The sequence below is a fragment of the Petaurus breviceps genome, unplaced genomic scaffold (genome assembly GCF_028583685.1).
Source record: "Petaurus breviceps papuanus isolate PSGF00001 unplaced genomic scaffold, PetGlider_PUasm1.0 188, whole genome shotgun sequence".
NCBI lineage: Eukaryota > Metazoa > Chordata > Mammalia > Diprotodontia > Petauridae > Petaurus > Petaurus breviceps.
The window spans coordinates 7,833,686-7,851,752 of NW_027185804.1; the positions used below are offsets into that span (position 1 = coordinate 7,833,686).

At 42.0% G+C, this 18,067-nt stretch overlaps 1 protein-coding gene and 2 pseudogenes across 1 annotated transcript in view; 1 reads left to right on the forward strand and 2 right to left on the reverse strand.

Moving 5' to 3' along the window:
- Nucleotides 1–2,136: 2,136 nt before the first annotated feature.
- On the reverse strand, nt 2,137–4,132 carry LOC138163670 (RNA-binding protein 5 pseudogene; annotated as a pseudogene).
- Nucleotides 3,764–5,193, reverse strand: LOC138163389 (RNA-binding protein 5 pseudogene; annotated as a pseudogene).
- A 2,404-nt stretch (nt 5,194–7,597) lies between these two features.
- The window catches only part of PARVA (parvin alpha), a 170,229-nt gene continuing 159,759 nt past the window's right edge, over nt 7,598–18,067 (forward strand). The window contains exon 1 of the mRNA XM_069091240.1: nt 7,598–7,901. Coding sequence (XP_068947341.1) covers nt 7,766–7,901 — 136 coding nt within the window. The 5' untranslated portion in view covers nt 7,598–7,765. The remainder of the gene's footprint in view (nt 7,902–18,067) is intronic.

Here is an 18,067-nt window from a genome sequence, read left to right on the forward strand (position 1 = left end):
ATAAAATATTTTTCAGTTATGGATAAGTGGCTAAATTTAGACAGAAGAGGTAAAAAACAGTGTGGCAGAGTCTTCACTACAAGGTTATGGTACACCTGAATTAAAAACAAAATATATCAAATCATTTTTGGAATATGGATTTACTTCTAATAATTATGATGGTGTGGGAAAACCTTTTTGTTTCATTTGTAATGAAGTTTTGGCTGTGGAGAGCATGAAACAAGTCAAACTAAAATGACATCTTAATACCAACCATACAGGGTTCTGCAATAAGCCAAAGGAGTATTTTGAATGACTTTTAAAATCTTCAAATAAAGAAAAACAATGTTCTGAGAAACTTGTTACTGTCAACAAAAAGTATTTACTTGCATCTTATGAAACTTCTTATTTAATTGCGAAAACTAAAAAGCCTTATGTGCTATCTCATGTTACCTGCTGCTATTAAAATGTTAAAAATAGTTCACTGGAAAAAGTATGGAGATGAAATTAATAAAATTCCTTTATTGAATGATACTATTTCCAAAAGATTTCTAAAATGAGTAATAACAGCTCACTATAAGGCTTAAGGGCAGTGCAAAGTTTGCAATGCAGTTAGATGAAACAACTCATAGTTCTAACATGGCATGGTTGATACATTATATAAGATATGTTTATGAAGGACGCATACATGAGGAATGATTGTTTTGTCACCCTTTGAAAGGACATACAAGAAGGGAAGATATACATATATATTAAAGTCAATGAATTTTTCAAAAATGAAAGTTTACAGTGGAAAAATTACATTGGAATCTGTACAGACGGTGCTAGAGCAAGGATGGGTAAGAATGTCAGATTTGTAGCAAAAGTGAAAAAAACTGGTGGCAATGAACATATCACTTTTACTCACTGCATGATCTATCAGGAGGCTCTGGTAGCCAAAAAAGGATCAACAGAGTAAGATGTTGTGCTTCACAAGATACTATCTAAATCATTAACTCCATTGAAAGCCATTCCTTTAACAGTCGTTTGTTTTTAAACCTTTGGAAAGACATGGACTCCAATTCCAAAAGCTTATTACTACATGCAGAGGTAAGGGGGTTCTCAAGATGGCTAAATTTAAACAGATTATTGAAATTTAAAGATGAAGTTGGGGGCGACTAGGTGGCGCAATGAATAGAGCACTGACCCTGGAGTCAGCAGGATCTGAGTTCAAATCCGACCCCAGACACTTAACACTTACTAGTTGTGTGACCTTGGGCAAGTCACTTACCCCCAATTGCCCTGCCTTCCCCCTCCAAAAAGCAAAAAAAAAAAAGTATGTTATATTGACTGAACAGAAATCTGATTTTGTTCATTTTTTCATAATGATTTATGACTTTCAAAACTGTCATTTGTCAGATATTTTCAAAAAACTCAATGATTTAAACATGTTACTTCAAGGAAAAAATTGTAGCATATTCAAAGATAAAATTGAAAATTTTACTAAAAAATCATATGAAAGAATAGGGTGGAAAATGGTTCTTTAGAAATGTTATAGCTACAGATGATTTTATAATTGAAATTAACCCTCCCAAAGATTTAATTGTAAGAGTTATATTGATCATCTAAAGTGCCTAGAGATACAGTTTCAGAAATACTTCCCTTCAAATTTTAATTCTAAAAAACTAAAATGGGTTCATAAATCATACTCAATTGAAATAAAAAAAAATATCAGTCATCTGCCATTAAAAGTTCAAGAAGAATTGTTGAGTTATCAAGTGATGCAGGTTTAAAACCTGATTGTCCTTTTAAAAAATCATTAAATGAATTTTGGCTTGGGATTAGGACTGAATTTCCAACAATTTCTGAAATGACCTAAACCTACCTCTGCCATTTTGTACTGCATATTTATGTGAAGTGTTATTCTCAGCAGCATTGATGATTATAAAATCAAAATAGCAATCAACTTCAAAAAATGTTGAAGATGCTCTTCATCCTGCAATATCAAATATTCCTCCAAAATTTAATTCTTTATGTAAAAATAAACAAACACATCCATCTCATTAGTATGTAAATTTGCTTTCATCTTTAATAAATGGTAAAATTATATCTATACTAAAGAATTGTTTTAAAATAAATTTCTTTATGATTTATTATCGGTAAAACTGTATACCTCTTTTATATGCCTATATATCCATAAACATTTTTCAGGCAAAAAGGGGTCATGGGTGGAAAAAGTTTAAGAAGCCCTGGTCTGGATTGTCTATATGTATCCATGCTTTGCTTATGTAAGTCAGAGAGTTGTTGATCTTTAACCAAGAATCTTTGTTGGGAAATTGAGTATTCAGAGTAAACAGGTTTTCTTCTTCACTTTAAATTCTTTCCATCAATTCTTCCTCATTATCACCATCACCACTATGAATAACAACTAGACCATGTATGGGTGGATTTTCCCCTTCTCTACTTTCCACCAGCTCTGGAATAAGCTGCTGTCATTCAGTCAAGCTCCCTCCTTCGCAAAGAGAGCAAAGTCTGCATCTGCTGCTGCTGCCTCTCTCCTCTCTTCCTCCCTCAAGGAACTGACAGGCTGGAAGCTATTCTCAAAGTTTTCTTTTTGTTTATTTGAACTCTTAGCTCAGTGTTCCATAACTTTGGCATCCCACTGTGCCATTTTGCTGTTCGACTTCTCTTTCTTTTCTTTCACTTCTTTGGTGGAAGGCAGACCAGTTCATTGCTGGGTTCCACACTCTGCAGCAGTCACACAGGTCTCCTCTCCATTCCGGTAAAGATACTGCAGGGTCAAGGAATTATAATAGTATGGACAATCAGGTAGATTGTTGATTTGATTGTACAATTGGGGACTTTGGGATAATACAGCTGCTGAAGTAGTGGTAACTGCTGTTCCTGGTACAGTAGATGTATCATTCTCCACTCCCTCTGCTTGTTGCTGATAAAACTGCTGATAATCTGATGAATAGTGGGTGTTCTGTGCATAGCCAATTTGGCCTGGCTGGAGGTAACTGTTCAGGCATACCTCAGAGATACTGTAAGTTTGGTTCTAGACCACTGCAATAAAGCAAATATCTCAATAAAACAAGTCATACAAATTTTGGTTTCCTAGTGTATATAAAAGTTATGCTCGCATTATACTGTGATCTATTAAACACACAGTGGTATTATGTCTAGAAAAATGTCCATGCCTTAATGAAAAATGCTTTATTGCTAAAAAAAAAAATGCTAACCATCATCTGAGCCTTCAGTGAGTCATAATCTTTTTTCTGGTGAAGGGTATGGCCTCAGTGTTGAGGCTGCTGATTGATCAGGGTAGGGGTTGCTGAAGGTTGGGGTGGCTGTGACAATTTCTTAAAATAAGACAACAATGAAGTCTGCCACATTGACTGACCCTTCTTTTCACAAAAGATTTCTCTGTAGCACATGATGCTATTTGATGGCATTTTACCCACAGTAGAACTTCTTTCAAAATTTGAGTCATTTCTCTCAAACTCTGCCATTGCTTCATCAATTAAGTTTGTGTAATATTCTTCAATATTATTGGAATCGTCAGGGAACAAGGAGACCCGGGAGATGGAGAGAGGCAGGGAATGATCAGTCAGTAAAGCAGTCAGAACCCACACAACATTTTTCTATTAAGTTTGTTGTCTTATATAGGTATAATTATATAATTATACCTATATTTAATTATATATATACCCAAAACAATTATATATATATATATATGTGTGTGTGTGTGTGTATGTGTAAGTATGTGTGTATACAGTGATATATATATGTGTATATATATATATCACTGAGCACAGATCACTATAACAGATATAATCATGAAAAAGTTTGAAATATTGAAAGGATCGTCAACATGTGGCATAGAGACACAATATAAGCCATTGGAAAAATGATACTGGTAGATCTTGACAGGGTCGCCAGAAACTTTCAATTTGTAAAAAACTGTGAATGCAGTAAAGCAAAGCACAATAAAATGAGGCATGTCTATTTTTTTTTTTTTTTAGCAATCGGGGTTAAGTAACTTGCTCAAGGTTACACGGCCAGGTGTTTCTGGGTGGGTGCTAAGTGTCTGAGCCTGCATTTGATCCCCAGGTCATCCCAACACTGGAGCCGGTGCTCTTACTTGCTGTGCTACCTGGCCGCCCTGAGGCATGTCTATTTTATATAGTCACCTTCTCTACTTTGAGACTGATTGGATGATTGAGTTATAGCAACGACTATGTCAGTCATAGAAAAGGTGCTGACCTTTTACCACCTGGGAGAACCAAATCTTTTCTGGCACTTTTAGCTGGATCCACTCCAATTGTTTCACCATAGATATTCAGTGGAGGATGAAGACTTTGTAGCACTTCTAGTAGCTGAGAAGAATCCATTGCTGAAGACAGCTGCAAAAACGCAAATCTTCCATTCTGCTGCATCTGTTCCTCTCATAAGACAAGAGTTACTGACTAATGATACATTTGGAGTATGAGGATTAACAGTCAAAGAATAGTAGTACCGCAGTAGTAATCCACAGACTGGGTAGACTCTGTGGTTTTAGATGGAACTTCTGTTCTGAGTCGAATTTATCAACTCCACATCTGAAACATTTGAGTCTTTTCCTACAGTTGTTAAGGCAGCACTTGTTACAAAGCCATCCTCAAATTTAAGTCTGGGATTATGATAATGCATTGCAATGTGATTTCCTTGAATCACCAACTTTTTCTGATTGGTTTCTATCCAGATGGTTGGATCTTGCAATTTGATGATATTCTAGGAAGGAGAAACCATGGCTTACACCTATTTTTCTCTTCACCAGTTGCATATCTACAGGTTGAGAGTTTTCAAAGGATTCCATTCTCTCTCTAATATCATTCTCTGTAACGTCAATCAGAAGTGGGGCAACATAATTGTCTTACTCTCCCACTCAGTATTAATATCATTCCTGCAGTCATGTTCTCCAAAGTCAACATCATAATGGTAACCATTTTCTGATCTGTCACTATTCCTTCTCTCCCTGATCCCTCTCCAGACTGTCATAATCTCTGGAATCATTATATACGTCATGCCTTTGATCATCACTAGATCTTTTATAATCTGAATCCTGTTGTCTGCTTCTGGATTCATGTTAGTCACCTGCATCCTGATCTATGATGGAACCATATCGTCCACTACTCTGTTCTATTGACTCTTTTGTCTGAACTCATAGTTTTGTTAAAAATGCTAAGTACGCTGCTCCAAAAATGTCAAATGTCTTTTCCGGAGGCAGTTGGGATGAAGAGAAAGTTCCAGGGAGAGAGTGTGGACAAACAGTGCACTCATCCCTAACTGTGTTAAGTGAGGGGACCCTTGAAGTTCAGAGTCCCAGAGGTTCCAGCAACAGCCTGGGACCTGAACAAAATGGCAATTCCATGGAATGTTGTCTCCCGTCTACACAACCCCTTGCTCGTTTTTGCTGGACACCACCTCAAACAAGGTGAACATTACTGTAGTTCAGTTTTTTTTTCATATAAGCCTCTTTCTTGTGCTTTTTCAAATATTGAAATATTTGTGTTTGCTGGTGATTGTTAAAATCAGTAGAGTGGGAAGGGAGGGAGTAGGGAATATGGAACTGACCAAGTAAGAGGGAAGCATCTTCCTCCCTCAGCTAGAAGTTGCTCCAGATTCTCTTAAAGTTACTTGTATGCGCCTTAAAGGCACACACTATCTTTTACCTCTTTTTATATCCTCAGTGGTTAGCACAGTGCCTAGCACATAGCAAGTACTTAATGAATGTTTATTAATTAACAATGAATGTTGGGACCTGAACAAACAAAATTTATTTATTATTTGATGATAGTTTGATAGTCATCAAAAGACCTGGGTTTTTATCCTAGACAGTTGCATCACCAATTCACAGAATGACCTTGGACAAGTAGTTGACTTCTCTGGGTCTCAGTTTCCTCATCGGCAAAATGTACTACTTACCACACAGGGGGAAAGTTGGATCACCTGCCTACCCATGGCCTCCTTGTGGATAAGTTTTAAGTCTAGGAAGCTAAGGAATTATTAGGAGGAAGCTACAAGAAGTAAGGAAGTATATTGTAGAGGAGGTGGTGCCCAAAGGGCTTGATTAGTGTTTTGCCTCTGTTGGTACTAGGAGGGTAACTGTGGCCAACTCACTTAAGATCTGAGTACCCCAGGCAGCTCTCTTAAGAAAATAAGTGACAAATGAGATGGAGATTGGTAGAGAGAGTTTTCACACCTGGAATTTCCACAATGATGAAATCATAGATCAGAGCCTGAACCAAAGCCAAAACAATCAAAGGAGGACTGGGATGGGATGGTGACTGAGGAGATTAGTGTTCACATGGCTAACATTCTGGTCATCTGAGGTAGCTTTGAGGAGTGACTGGGAGTACAATGCTGCCATTGACAGAAAAAGGGAAGGAAGAGAAACCAGTTCTGGGAGGAAGATAATTAATTTGGCTTTAGGCTTGAGGAGTCTTCAGGAAGAACATGACCCTTCTGTGGAGATATTCTGGTATTGATTAAAGGATTCTAAACATTGGGGTGGGCTTTTAAGGATCTTAAGAAATTTCAGATCTTAAGGATCTGTGGTAGTATAGATTTTATAGCATAGGAAAATGAAGCCAAGAAAAGGGGCTTGCCCAAGGTCACAAAGCTAACGTGTCATAGCTGGGTCTCGAACTTGGATCACCTCTAAACTCCTTGGCTCCCAGAAATGGATCTTGAGAGAGAAGTAAGGACTGACACTATAGATCCTGAAACTGTGCTAAGGGAAGCTCTGAGAATGAGTAGGCTTTCCAAGAGAGAGGGAAGTAAAGAGAAAAAGAACAGAGTTGTTGAAATATAATTCCTTTCTTAACTTGACCCCATGGGAAATTCAGGAATCAGATGCCGTCAGATTTGGAGCCTGGGGCAACCATAGCTCCTAGCTTATCACAAGCTCCCCAGAGTTCAATGAACATATTCAAGGTTGAACTAACAGCTGGAATTCTTGAAATTAAATTTTTTTAAAATGTTTGAACCGGAAGGGTCTTTGGAGGTTATCTATTCCAAAGCCCTCAGTGCAGAGATGAGTACAAGGTTGTGTGATTTCTGAAAGAATGGGTAGGGAATCCGATCATATCACACAGGCTTGCTATTGAATGTTGGCGTTTAGTTATCGGCAAGACCCAGTCTGCATGCTTGGTGTTGTCCTTCCTGCTGGTCAGAAGGTTCAGGTGCTCAAACAAGCTCCCCTGGGCTAGAATCTTATTTGAGTAGTACAGGAAGGCAGGAGAGTCAACAAACACCTCTCTGAGAATGGGAGCAACAGACATCAGAGGCCGAACTTGAACCCAGGCCTTCCTAACTGAGGCTGGGAGTGGTGGAGCCAGAGAGGTTAAGTAATAAATACTCTTGTGTTTGATGAGTGCAGGTCCACTATTGCAAAGTTCTGGGTTTCGGTAGAAAAAGATGAGGTTCTCGGGATGGAGGCTGGATGGGGCTCCTACCTGCTTTAGGTGAGCTCTGGTGACCTGGCCTGGCCGGGCCCAGCCAGGGACACTGAGTGCCAGAACCAGGGGCCAGGCAAACTTCTTCCCGGGAAGGCGGGCGGGAGGGAGGGAGCGAGAGAGGGAGGGAACGAGGGAAGGGAAAGGAGAGCGAGAGCTGCCTCAAATGCTTGGAATAATTCCGCTTCCGTTTGGAAAGGGGCAGCTTCAGTCTCCGCGGCCGCCGCCTGCCCTGCCGCCTTCTCCTTCGGTGCGCCCCAGTCCTACCCGGCCCGGTCCTCTCGGAGCTCCGCTCTCCGTTCCCTGCCATGGCAACCTCCCCCCAGAAGTCGCCCTCGGCCCCCAAATCTCCCACCCCCAAGTCTCCCCCGTCCCGGAAGAAAGATGACTCCTTCTTGGGGAAACTTGGAGGAACTCTGGCCAGGAGAAAGAAAGCCAAGGAGGGTAAGTAGGGCGCAGCACTCGGCTCCCGGGGGCTCCCCCCCGCCCCCCAGCTCTGAGCCAGCCCAGTCGGACAGCGCCCTGGGAGAGGCGGCCAGGGCAGGGCAGGGAAGGGCTGGGCAGGGCAGGGCTGGGCTCGGGGGGCCCGGGGGTGGCCAGGCTGGCTCTGAGTGCGTCCTGGGGTGGGGGCAGCGCATCCTGGGGCTGTGAAACTCGGGATCCCAGAGTTGGCTGCGAGCCTGGGGGCTGGAGGGTCGGGGGGTTGTGTGTGTGTATGTGTGTGCACGTCTGTGTGTGTGTGTGTGTATGTGTGCGTCTATGTGTATGTGTGTGTGTGCGTTTGGATTTCCTGTGGAAACGTCACTCTGGAAAAATGCGGGAGCCCGGAGCGGCTCCAGGCCTGCCCCGCCTCCCGCGGGCCGGCCCAGCTGCCCGGATGTGCGCTCCCTCCACCCAGGGCCTGCCCAGGCCCCTGCCCGGGCCCCGCGGCTGCTCCCCGTGCTCTGCGCCGTGTGCAGCCCCACTTCGAGAGCTGCCAGCCTTGGCGCGGGGCCGGGCTCCCCTCTAGGGCTCCGTGCACCTCCTCAGGACTTCTAATGGAGGAGCCCACCCCCCTCCCTCTCCCAGGGAGACATGCGGTTCTAGATCTGCCCGCAATGGCCGGAGAGGCCTCAGCCCGGCTCTGGCAGCTGGACAGACGCACCGGGGGCTGCCCCTGCCCGGTGTCTGCTAGAGCCTTCCCCCATTCCCTGAAGAAGGGAGGCCGGGACTGGGCAAGGCTAGTGGGCCTTGGTCCATCAGCATCTCTCTTACTCCCAGTATCCACTTTCGGAGGTCCTCGAGGGCCAGGGCCACAATCCTAATGATGATGACGGGTGATGAAAGGGAGCCCCCGGCAAATTCCCAAAGCATTTCAGAATCTGCTACCCCTTGTCAGCCTCAGGAGGTAGGGACTCCCAGGATTATTAATCCCACTTTGCAGACGAAGCAGACCAGGAGAAATGACTTACTGCCTCACCCAAGTGCCAAACCCGAGTCCTGATTCTAGGTCCAGCATTATCCTTTATCCTCGACCCCACAATCTTAAAATACTCCCTTTAGCTGCGCTAAAAAGACCCAGATCGGCTTATACTCAGTGGAAAACTCCTATCAAGATTGCATTGTCTTTTTGTACCTTGATCACATCTTTCCAAAGGAAGCTCTGAGAGTGAGGCCTCTCCCAACCTTGCTGCTGTTGTTTGTCCTTTCTGGAAGATGATGCCATGACATGCAAGTGAGTTAGATTTAAGTGAATTGAGGGCTGTGCAAAGTTACCAGCCTCACTTTATTCTCCAGAGCCACCTGGGTCCAGTGGCCAGATGTAGAACAGGATGACTGGGGATGGCCCTGGATGCAGTGGCAGACCTTGGCTTTTCGGATAACAAAGTTGAAGTTGAGATGTAGGGTCCTGTGGAAGGTTTTGTAATCTCTAAGTGCCAGCGCTGGGACTTGATTCCTAGCTAGCTGGGCTACTCAGTACCTCCTGCATTGGACTGAGCCCTAGGAATACAAAAAAAAAAGAAGAAAAAAAAAGGCAGGCAGTCAGTATTTATTAGTTGCTTACAAAGTATCAGGCATTGAGCTGAGAGCTCTAGGGATATAAAGAAAGATAAAGAGAGTCCCCGTTCTCAGGGAGCTCACAGTTTCATGGAGAGGACAACATTCAGACAGCTTCGTACTAACAGGATATATACAGGATAAATGAGAAATAATAATAATAAAAAAAAAAGGGAAGTCACTAGAATTAAAGAGGTCAGAGAAGGTTTCCTATAAAAGGTGAGATTTTTGACTGGGGCTCGAAGGAAACCAGGGGAGAGAGGAGGGGGAAAATGAGGAGAGAGAATATTCCGGGCATGAGGGACAGCCCCTGAAAATACTGGGTGTCAGGAATGTGCTGTGTGAGAGCAACAGGGAGGCCCCAGTCACTGGATCACCAAGGACATAAGACAACTGGAAACACAGGAAGGAATCAGGTTATGAAAGACTTTGAAAGCCACAGTATTTTATACTTGACCCTGGAGATGACAGGGAGCTATCGGAATTTACTGAGTGTTGTTGTTCAGTCTTGCCTAACTCTTTGTGACCCTATTTGGGGTTTTCTTGGCAAAGATGAGTGGTTTGACATTTCCTTCTCCAGCTCTTTTCACAGAGGAGGAAACTGAGGCAAATAAGGTTAAGTGACTTGCCCCAGGTCACACAGCTGGCAAGTGTCTGAGATTGAATTGGAAATCAGGAAGATGAGCCTTCCTGACACCAAATCCCAAACTCTATTCACTGTGCCGCATAGCTGCCCCTAGTCATATGTTAGTAGGTATTTAATAAATGTTGAATTAATTAAACATTTATTAAGTAGACATTAGGAATACAAAGACAAAAATGAAATAACGCCTGACCTCTAGGAGTTCATATTCTGCTATACATAAATGTACAAATATTATATATACATATATAAACTTCATATGTACCTATTCATATATATTAAAATAATACAAAAATATATTGTATATTTTATATGACATACATATAGATAGGTAGATAGAAATGTAGGTTGATAGATAAATAGATAAAGACTGAAACTGTGATTTCACTGATATAAAGAATCTGTACATTCTCTGAAATGTATGGTGTCAAGGAATGACCTAGAGCAAATGACTTGCCCAGGGTCACACAACTATGTCAGAGGTAAGCTGTGAGTCCAAGTCTTCCTGGGCATTTCTCTAGCCACAGTACCACAGCTGCCTCTTATAAATACAACACAAAGTATTTGATACAAATACACACTCAACACAAAGTAATTTCAGGGGAATAGGGAAGAGTACTAACATTGGGGGAGGGGAGGTAGTGTCAAGGCCAGGCTGATTTAGTAAGTAGCACTTGAGTTGATCCTTTAAGGTAAACTTTGGTGGAGCAATCAAGGCACAGGAAAAAGCTTATGCGAAAGCAAGGAGGTGGTGAATGAAATATCATATATTGGGGAATAACGGGCCAGTTTGGCTGAACCTAGAGATTATAAAGGGCTTAGCAAGTGGAGTTATTTCCATTTTATCCTAGAGATAATAGGTACCCCATAAAGTTTCTTGAGTATTAATTCTTGAATAAATGAATACATGTAAGCTCGTTGATGGCTATATAACCTTGGGGAAATAACTTCCTGTTGCCTCAAAATTTCCTTAAGAATTTCACAGTGGTGCTCAACCTTCTCTTTCCAGTTTGATTATACAACAACACCCCCCTTTCATGTCCACATATTTTTTCTCCCATCCATGTCTTTGCACAGGCTGTGCCTATGCCCACAGTACTCCCCTTACTCACTTTATCCTTTGGGAATTCCTACTTCCCTTCTAGGCTCAATTCAGGTGCTCCCTTTATGTATTACCTTTACTGATTTCCATCCCCCCCATGACGACCTTCCTTGTGAGAGCCCCCCCCCCCGAAATTACTTTGTATTTTCTACAAATGTACAGTGGTACACTGTACAGGGATACAGTGGAAAGACCACTCGATGTGAGATCAGAGGGCCTGGATTCACATCCTCCCTCTCCTGCTTACTGCTTAGGTAACCTTAGGAAAGGTCTATTGTCTGCTCAGTGTCCTATAAAATGGATGCCTTGGCCTACATGGTTTCTAAGGTGGTCTTCCTGGCTTGACCTTCTATGGACTATGGTTTGTTTGGAGTCATTTTTAAAAGTTCACAGCTCCATGGTTAAGGACCCCTGATTTAAAAGGGAAAGGCTCTCAAAGGCAGCATGGTATCCTCACTAAGCAAAGTACCTGATTTGGAGTCAGAGGACCAGGGTTCAAACCTTGGCTGTGCCTCTTAACTACCTAGGTCACATCACTACTCTGGAGTGTAGTTTCCTCGTCTGGAAAATGAGGGGGTTGGATTCTAAGGTTTCTTCCAAAGGGATGATCCTAGGACAGTCTCTCAGTTCTTCAGTGCTCTAGATTACTTGAAGCAGGAACATTAGGCACACCAAACGGTGACATTTCAAATCTCTTCAAGCCATTGTCTGTGGCCCAGGGATGGAGAATCTGCAGAAATGCCCAATGAGCACCCAGCTTCAGGCAGTCCTGAAGTTAACAATTATTTATGAAGCACATACTATGTACCAAGCACTGTGCTGGGTCCTGGGGATACAGGGACAGAGAATAAAACAATCCCTATTCATGAGGAGTTTACATTCTAATGGAAGAGATCAAGTACAAGTAAAAGTATAAATAAAATGTAAAGTTATTTGTGGGTACAGTGGATAGAGTGCCTGGTCTGGAGTCAGGAAGACTCATCTTCCTGAGTTTAAATCTCAGACACTTATTTGATGTGCGACCTTGGGCAAGTCACTTAACCCTGTTTGCCTCAGTTTCCTCATCTATAAAACGAGCCAGAGAAGGAAATGGCAAATCACTCCAGCATTTTTTGCCAAGAAAACCCCAAATGGGCTCATGAAGAGTTGGACATAACTGAAACAATTGAATGACAAAAAAGTTATTTGTTTATATTGTAATATATGAATTACATAACATATAAAGTGAATATATATGCACATGCACACAATGACTAGATTTGAGCTCTTCTACTGTTAGAATTGGCTAGGGTGTTGGTCTGTCGGGGTGGATGCCCCTTGTCTTGGAGGTAGAAGAAATGTCCCCCAACCTAGTCCCAAACTCTCATTCCCCTTCTGAGGCCAGTCTTGGACTTGAGGCCACTGTTCTCTAATTGTGTGAAAAGATCTTTCTTTTCTCAGTGAGGAGATCCCTACAAAGAAAAGGGAGTGAGAAGCAGCTTGGTTGCAAGTTTGCAGAGTCAGACAGCAGCATGACCTCCAATTTCAAAAGCCACCAAGGATCTCTGGGACCAAGAGTTGTCTGGCTAATCATTTCTATAGGGAGAAAATCCAGGCTATCTTATCATTCCCCGAATCTGCTAATATCTAATTATGGAGCTCACAGGGGGGGAAAGGGCCCCTATTGCCTGGAGGTGATGGCTAAATGTCCTGCAGAGCTTTCTTCTCTTTGTCTTCAGTTTCTCCCAGGCCTGGCTTCTGGGAAACCGTTTTGCACAGACTGAGGAAAGACAGCTGGGCATCCTTGATGTAAAACACCCCTTTTGCAATCTTAGCCTGTATATTTCTAGGATCTATTCTAAAACCTTCGTTTTGTTTTCTGAACTCTTTTAGGCACCAGTGAGGGGGTACCTGCACCTTACTGGGACAGCCCCATTCCACTTTTGGGTAGCTCTTATATAGCACAACTAAATTGTTCTCAAATCTTTTTTGTTGTTGTTTGTTTGTTTTGTTTTTGGAGGGAAATTGGGGTTAAGTGACTTTCCCAAGGTCACACGGCTAGTTTTTGTGTTAAGTATCTGAGGCCAGATTTGAACTCATGTCCTCCTGACTCCAGGGCCAGTGCTCTGTTCACTGTGCCACCTAGCCTCCCTGCAACTAAGTTGTTCTTGTCATCATGCCTACATCTATCTTTGTGATTTGTATCCATGGCTTCTAGTTCTTACTTACTCTGGGTCCACACAGAACATATCTGATCCTTCTTCAAAGCTGTCGAATAATGGAAGACAGTTCTCATTTTCCCAGTCACCCTTCTCTGCTCCAGGATAAAAGTCCCTTTTGCTATTGTTCAGTCATTTTGGTTGTGTCTGACTCTTTGTGACCCCATTTGGGTTTTCTTGACAAAGATACTAGAGCTTTTCCATTTCCTTCTCCAACTCATTTTACATATATAAAAACGAAGGCAAAGAGGGTTAAGTGACTTGCCCAGGGTGATACAGCTAGTAAGTGTCTGAGGCCAGATTTGAACTCATGAAGATGAGTCTTCCTGCCTCTAGGCCCGGTGCTCTGTACATTATGGTGTCTACCTTATATCACTTGATCCTTGGATAGTATAGTTGACAATTCTCTCACCAGCCAGATCATCTTCCTCTGGATGCATTCTCGCTTCCTCATCAGTATCCATTCTAAAATGTGGCATCCAGTCTCTATAGTCCTGTTACATAGGCACCCCTTTTATCTGAAATACACAGAATTCAATCTGATATTAATTTCAACAAGCATTTATGAAATATGTATTGCTGCCAGGCACTGTGGGAAACAAAGAGAAAAATGAAGCAGACCTTGCCCTTGAGGAACTTACATTTTATTATTCAAGAAGTTGAATGTAACATATAACATATATTTTATGACACATATACAGACAGATTGGTAAAGAATTTATACAAGATAGAGCTAGATGTTGGTAGACATCTAGTCCAGCCACCTCATTTTATCAGTGAGGACTCTTAGGCCCAAAGAGGAGGAATTACTTTCTCAAGTCCACAGAGGTAACAATTTTCAGAGCCAGACTCAAATTCATGCCTTCTTATTCTAAATCAAGTATTATTTTTCAGTCTACCAAGGTATTATGGCCTCTAGACTTGAGTTTCATAAAAACAGAGAGGAGAGGCAGTGCAGAATTTCTATTAAACATCCTGCCTCATGAAGGCACTTGTATGTAGGGGGCAGCTTTGGTGAAGAAGAAAGAGTCCTAGATTAGAGTCGAGAGATGTAGGTTCAAGTCTCACTTCCAACACTTGCTAATTCTGTATTATTAGTGAGTTACTTAGTGTCTCTGAGCCCATTTATTTTCTCTTCTATAATGCAGGGATGTCCCTGTACAAGACTCAGAAAGCCCTCACACCAGAGGTACCAGTCGTCCTTAAATACACCATACATCCCACCTGCTCATCTGTCTTTGGTGTCCACCTGTCACCCAACTCTTACCTGAAGAAGCTATAGCATGAACATTGGCCATGCCCCAATAAAACCATCTTAGCAGATGGCCCGCACCAGGTTGACTGGCCTCAAACCCATTGGTGAGTCAGAGGATGTCTACCCCAAGCATACAAACACTTCATCCTGGGTAGATGAGAACAATTTGTTCCAAAGGCCATGAAGTTGAATGAAGTAGGTGCTATGGAGATCACAGACCTTGGTCAGGTATCAAATACTCCAAGGTCATCCACTGCATCCCAGGCCATTGCCAATTGTCTTGACTTTTGTCTGACCACTAGACTCCAATGGCCTTGGAAGAGAAAGTAAGGCTGACCACTTTGTACAACTGTGCCTCACTTAAATCCAATTCACAAACAAGTCAAGACATCATCCTGTGATGTCATTGGTCCTCTTTGAAAATGAAGGAACAGCAGTTAACAACAACAATGATAGTTACACTACTTGCCCCTTGGAGCTGATGTGAAAAACAATTGTGATAATATATACAAAGGGGTTTGTGAGCATGAAGCTCCATAGAAATATGTGTGATTGTTATTATTAAGCATTTTCAGTTGTGCCTGAAATCTCGTTCTCCCTGCCATCATCAGGCTCCTCTCCTCTTGGATCAGGTCAGCTTATTCACTCCAGAACAAACAGAAACTTTACAGGCTAGCAAATATGCTTTCACTTTCCAAAGAATTCATCAGTGCACAGCCACCTACTAATAAGGATAATAAGTGATGACTTTGTTCTCAGTTTCAACTGATGTTGTCTAGGCGACTGGCAGAGATGGTGGTGTTGAGAGGAAGCAATACAGTCCAGTTTTCTTGCACAACTACTCTAGAAAAGACTTTGGAAGAGCACCAAAGTGGCAGTTGGGAAATGCAAGGAGAAATTACAGTGAGTCCATTATTTTTTTCAGCACAGGGAGACACCCAGAGGCCCTTCTCACCCTCCTCCCACCCTGGGAGCAAAACCAGCCCTTCCAGGAATCCAAACCCTAATCTTCTTATAAAACTTCTAGAGAACCACATCCAAACAACCTCAAATTATTGGGGAAACTCAACTTGAGGCATATACAACCACTCACATGGCCTCACTGCTCTCACACAGATGAACATTGATCTATGGGCAAAGAGACAATAAAGTCTGAGTCATACCACTAATCACGATGAACATCCTAAACCTTCATCCTAATCTGTTTTCTGCACTTCATTCATACACCCCTAAAGGTTAGTTTATTAGCTATGCCTACTCCACTGATTAGCAATATCAGGAGAACACTGAGACCATTTCCACACACCCCATCCCCCCCCCAGCCTAGGGGTAATGAATAACTATAGACAGCTGTAAACCCTCTTGGGGGCTGTCACAGCCCACCCTTTCAGAATCTATCTAAGTTTGAAAAGATCAATCAGGAGACATCAGAGGATGAATTTTGGAAGCCATATTAACTCATGAAATCCAGCTACCAAGGTTATCCAGGAGAGAGCTAGACATCAGGAAGGTGAATGTGTGAGGGACAGAAGAAATTCTTGAAGTTCTGTTCTGAAGCACAAAGAGGTCACCATTTGCAACAATGGACAGACTGCCTGGATATATTGAAACATTGATCTCTGAAGTGTTGGGGTAGAATCAAGTGGAGAAACAGCATGGTATGATAAGAGATTACATTGTATTTAGCATTAGAGTCTGGATCTTGGCTCTGTCACTCACTCACCTGTGTGATTTGGGGCAAATGGGCCTTAGTTTTTTTTATCTGTAAAATGATCAGCATTAATTTGATTATTTCTGAAGTTTCTTCTAGTTGTCTATCTGTGAATCAAGTGTTTTAACTTCTGCTGTTATGAATGGATGGCTCTTCCTATAGGTTCTTTAAAAGTAAAAATAATGTAGTTTCTCTTTATTCTGGGCTTGATGGGACATGACCAGTATGATAAAGCAATGAATTTGGAATAAAGAGATCTGGATTTGAATACAAGCAGTGGCACTTATTACACATGTGATCTTGGACAAGGTGCCTTACCTCTCAGCTTCTTCATCTATAAAATGAGGGGGTTAAACTTGTGACTTCTAGGGTCCATTGAAGTCCTAAATCTATAATGTTATGTGCTGAGATGAAAAGGTAATGAGATTAATTTGGAGGGAAAGCTTTTGCAATAGGTCTCTTTATTTTTTAATCTTTAGAGACATTCTATGGGTTGAAAAAAAGCATTAACTCTCTACTCTAAGTTTGGGTCCCAGACTGAACTATTATAAGGGAGAGGGGCTGGAGGGTATCCCATGTCCCATTCATTCCTGATATGAAATAAAGATGTCCACTGTATTTGGTTAGGTATAATCTGAGATTTTATTTTCTCTTTGAATTGGTCTTCAATGGTTGGTTGGTTTGTTTTAACTATGGAACTGGTCCCTATTCTTTTTATCAGATTATTATTTGTAAACAAATACTTGAATGCATCCAAGGAGTTGATGTTAAAGGAACCCTGCAATGAAACCAATTATCGAATGGAAAAATCCCCTTCTTTTTAGTGTGAATAATCACTCCTTAATCTGTTGGTTTTGCAAGCTTGGATCTGTATGCATTAGGTTTTCTTAAAATTAGGAAGCCACCACAGTGTGGCCTTTCAGGACTCCTGTCTACTTTGGCTTCCTGGGTAAGATGTAGTCAGTCATTGGTTTCTGAGTTAATCTGTGCTTCTCTCATTTACTGTATTTGGGCACCATTATGAGAATCCTTTTCTAGGTTTGATGGACAGGACAGGAGAGGTCTGTATTGTAGTAGAAATGCATTCAGCAATCAGTAGTCAGGTGTTTCATTTTATCTGGAAATCTCATTCTGAGTCAGCTGGAGGTCATAATTATCACCTCCCAGTACCTCTGGGCACTTTTTGTGGGGAAAACACCAGTGGAGGCAGACACTTTTCCCCTACCATCTTGGCTTTCAGCATATTTCATCATTGTCTCATTCCCCTTATCCCCCTTGCTTCCTGATCGATTTGTAAATGTGGATATCGCCTCTTCTCTTCCATGCTGCTGAAAGATACAGTTTTGACACAAAGGAGATGGGAGTGATGTCCTTGATGAAAGGGAAGTAGACTATCTTGGGGACAGTGATGTCTGGGGTCTGCTTGGTGACAGGAGGATGCGGTTGCCCAGATGCTTTCACTTCTACTGGATCAGAACCCAAGGGTACAGTGTCCCCAGATTCCATTTAGCCCTCTCGAGGAGGTATAGGCTGTCTTTCCCTTTCTCTACAGGGCACATATGTATGTGAAATAAAGAACCTTCTAGTTATAGTGGCATCCTGATTTCCCATTCAGTACATACTGCTCTTTGTGAAATTTCACTGGAGAGTTTAAAGATGTGTCT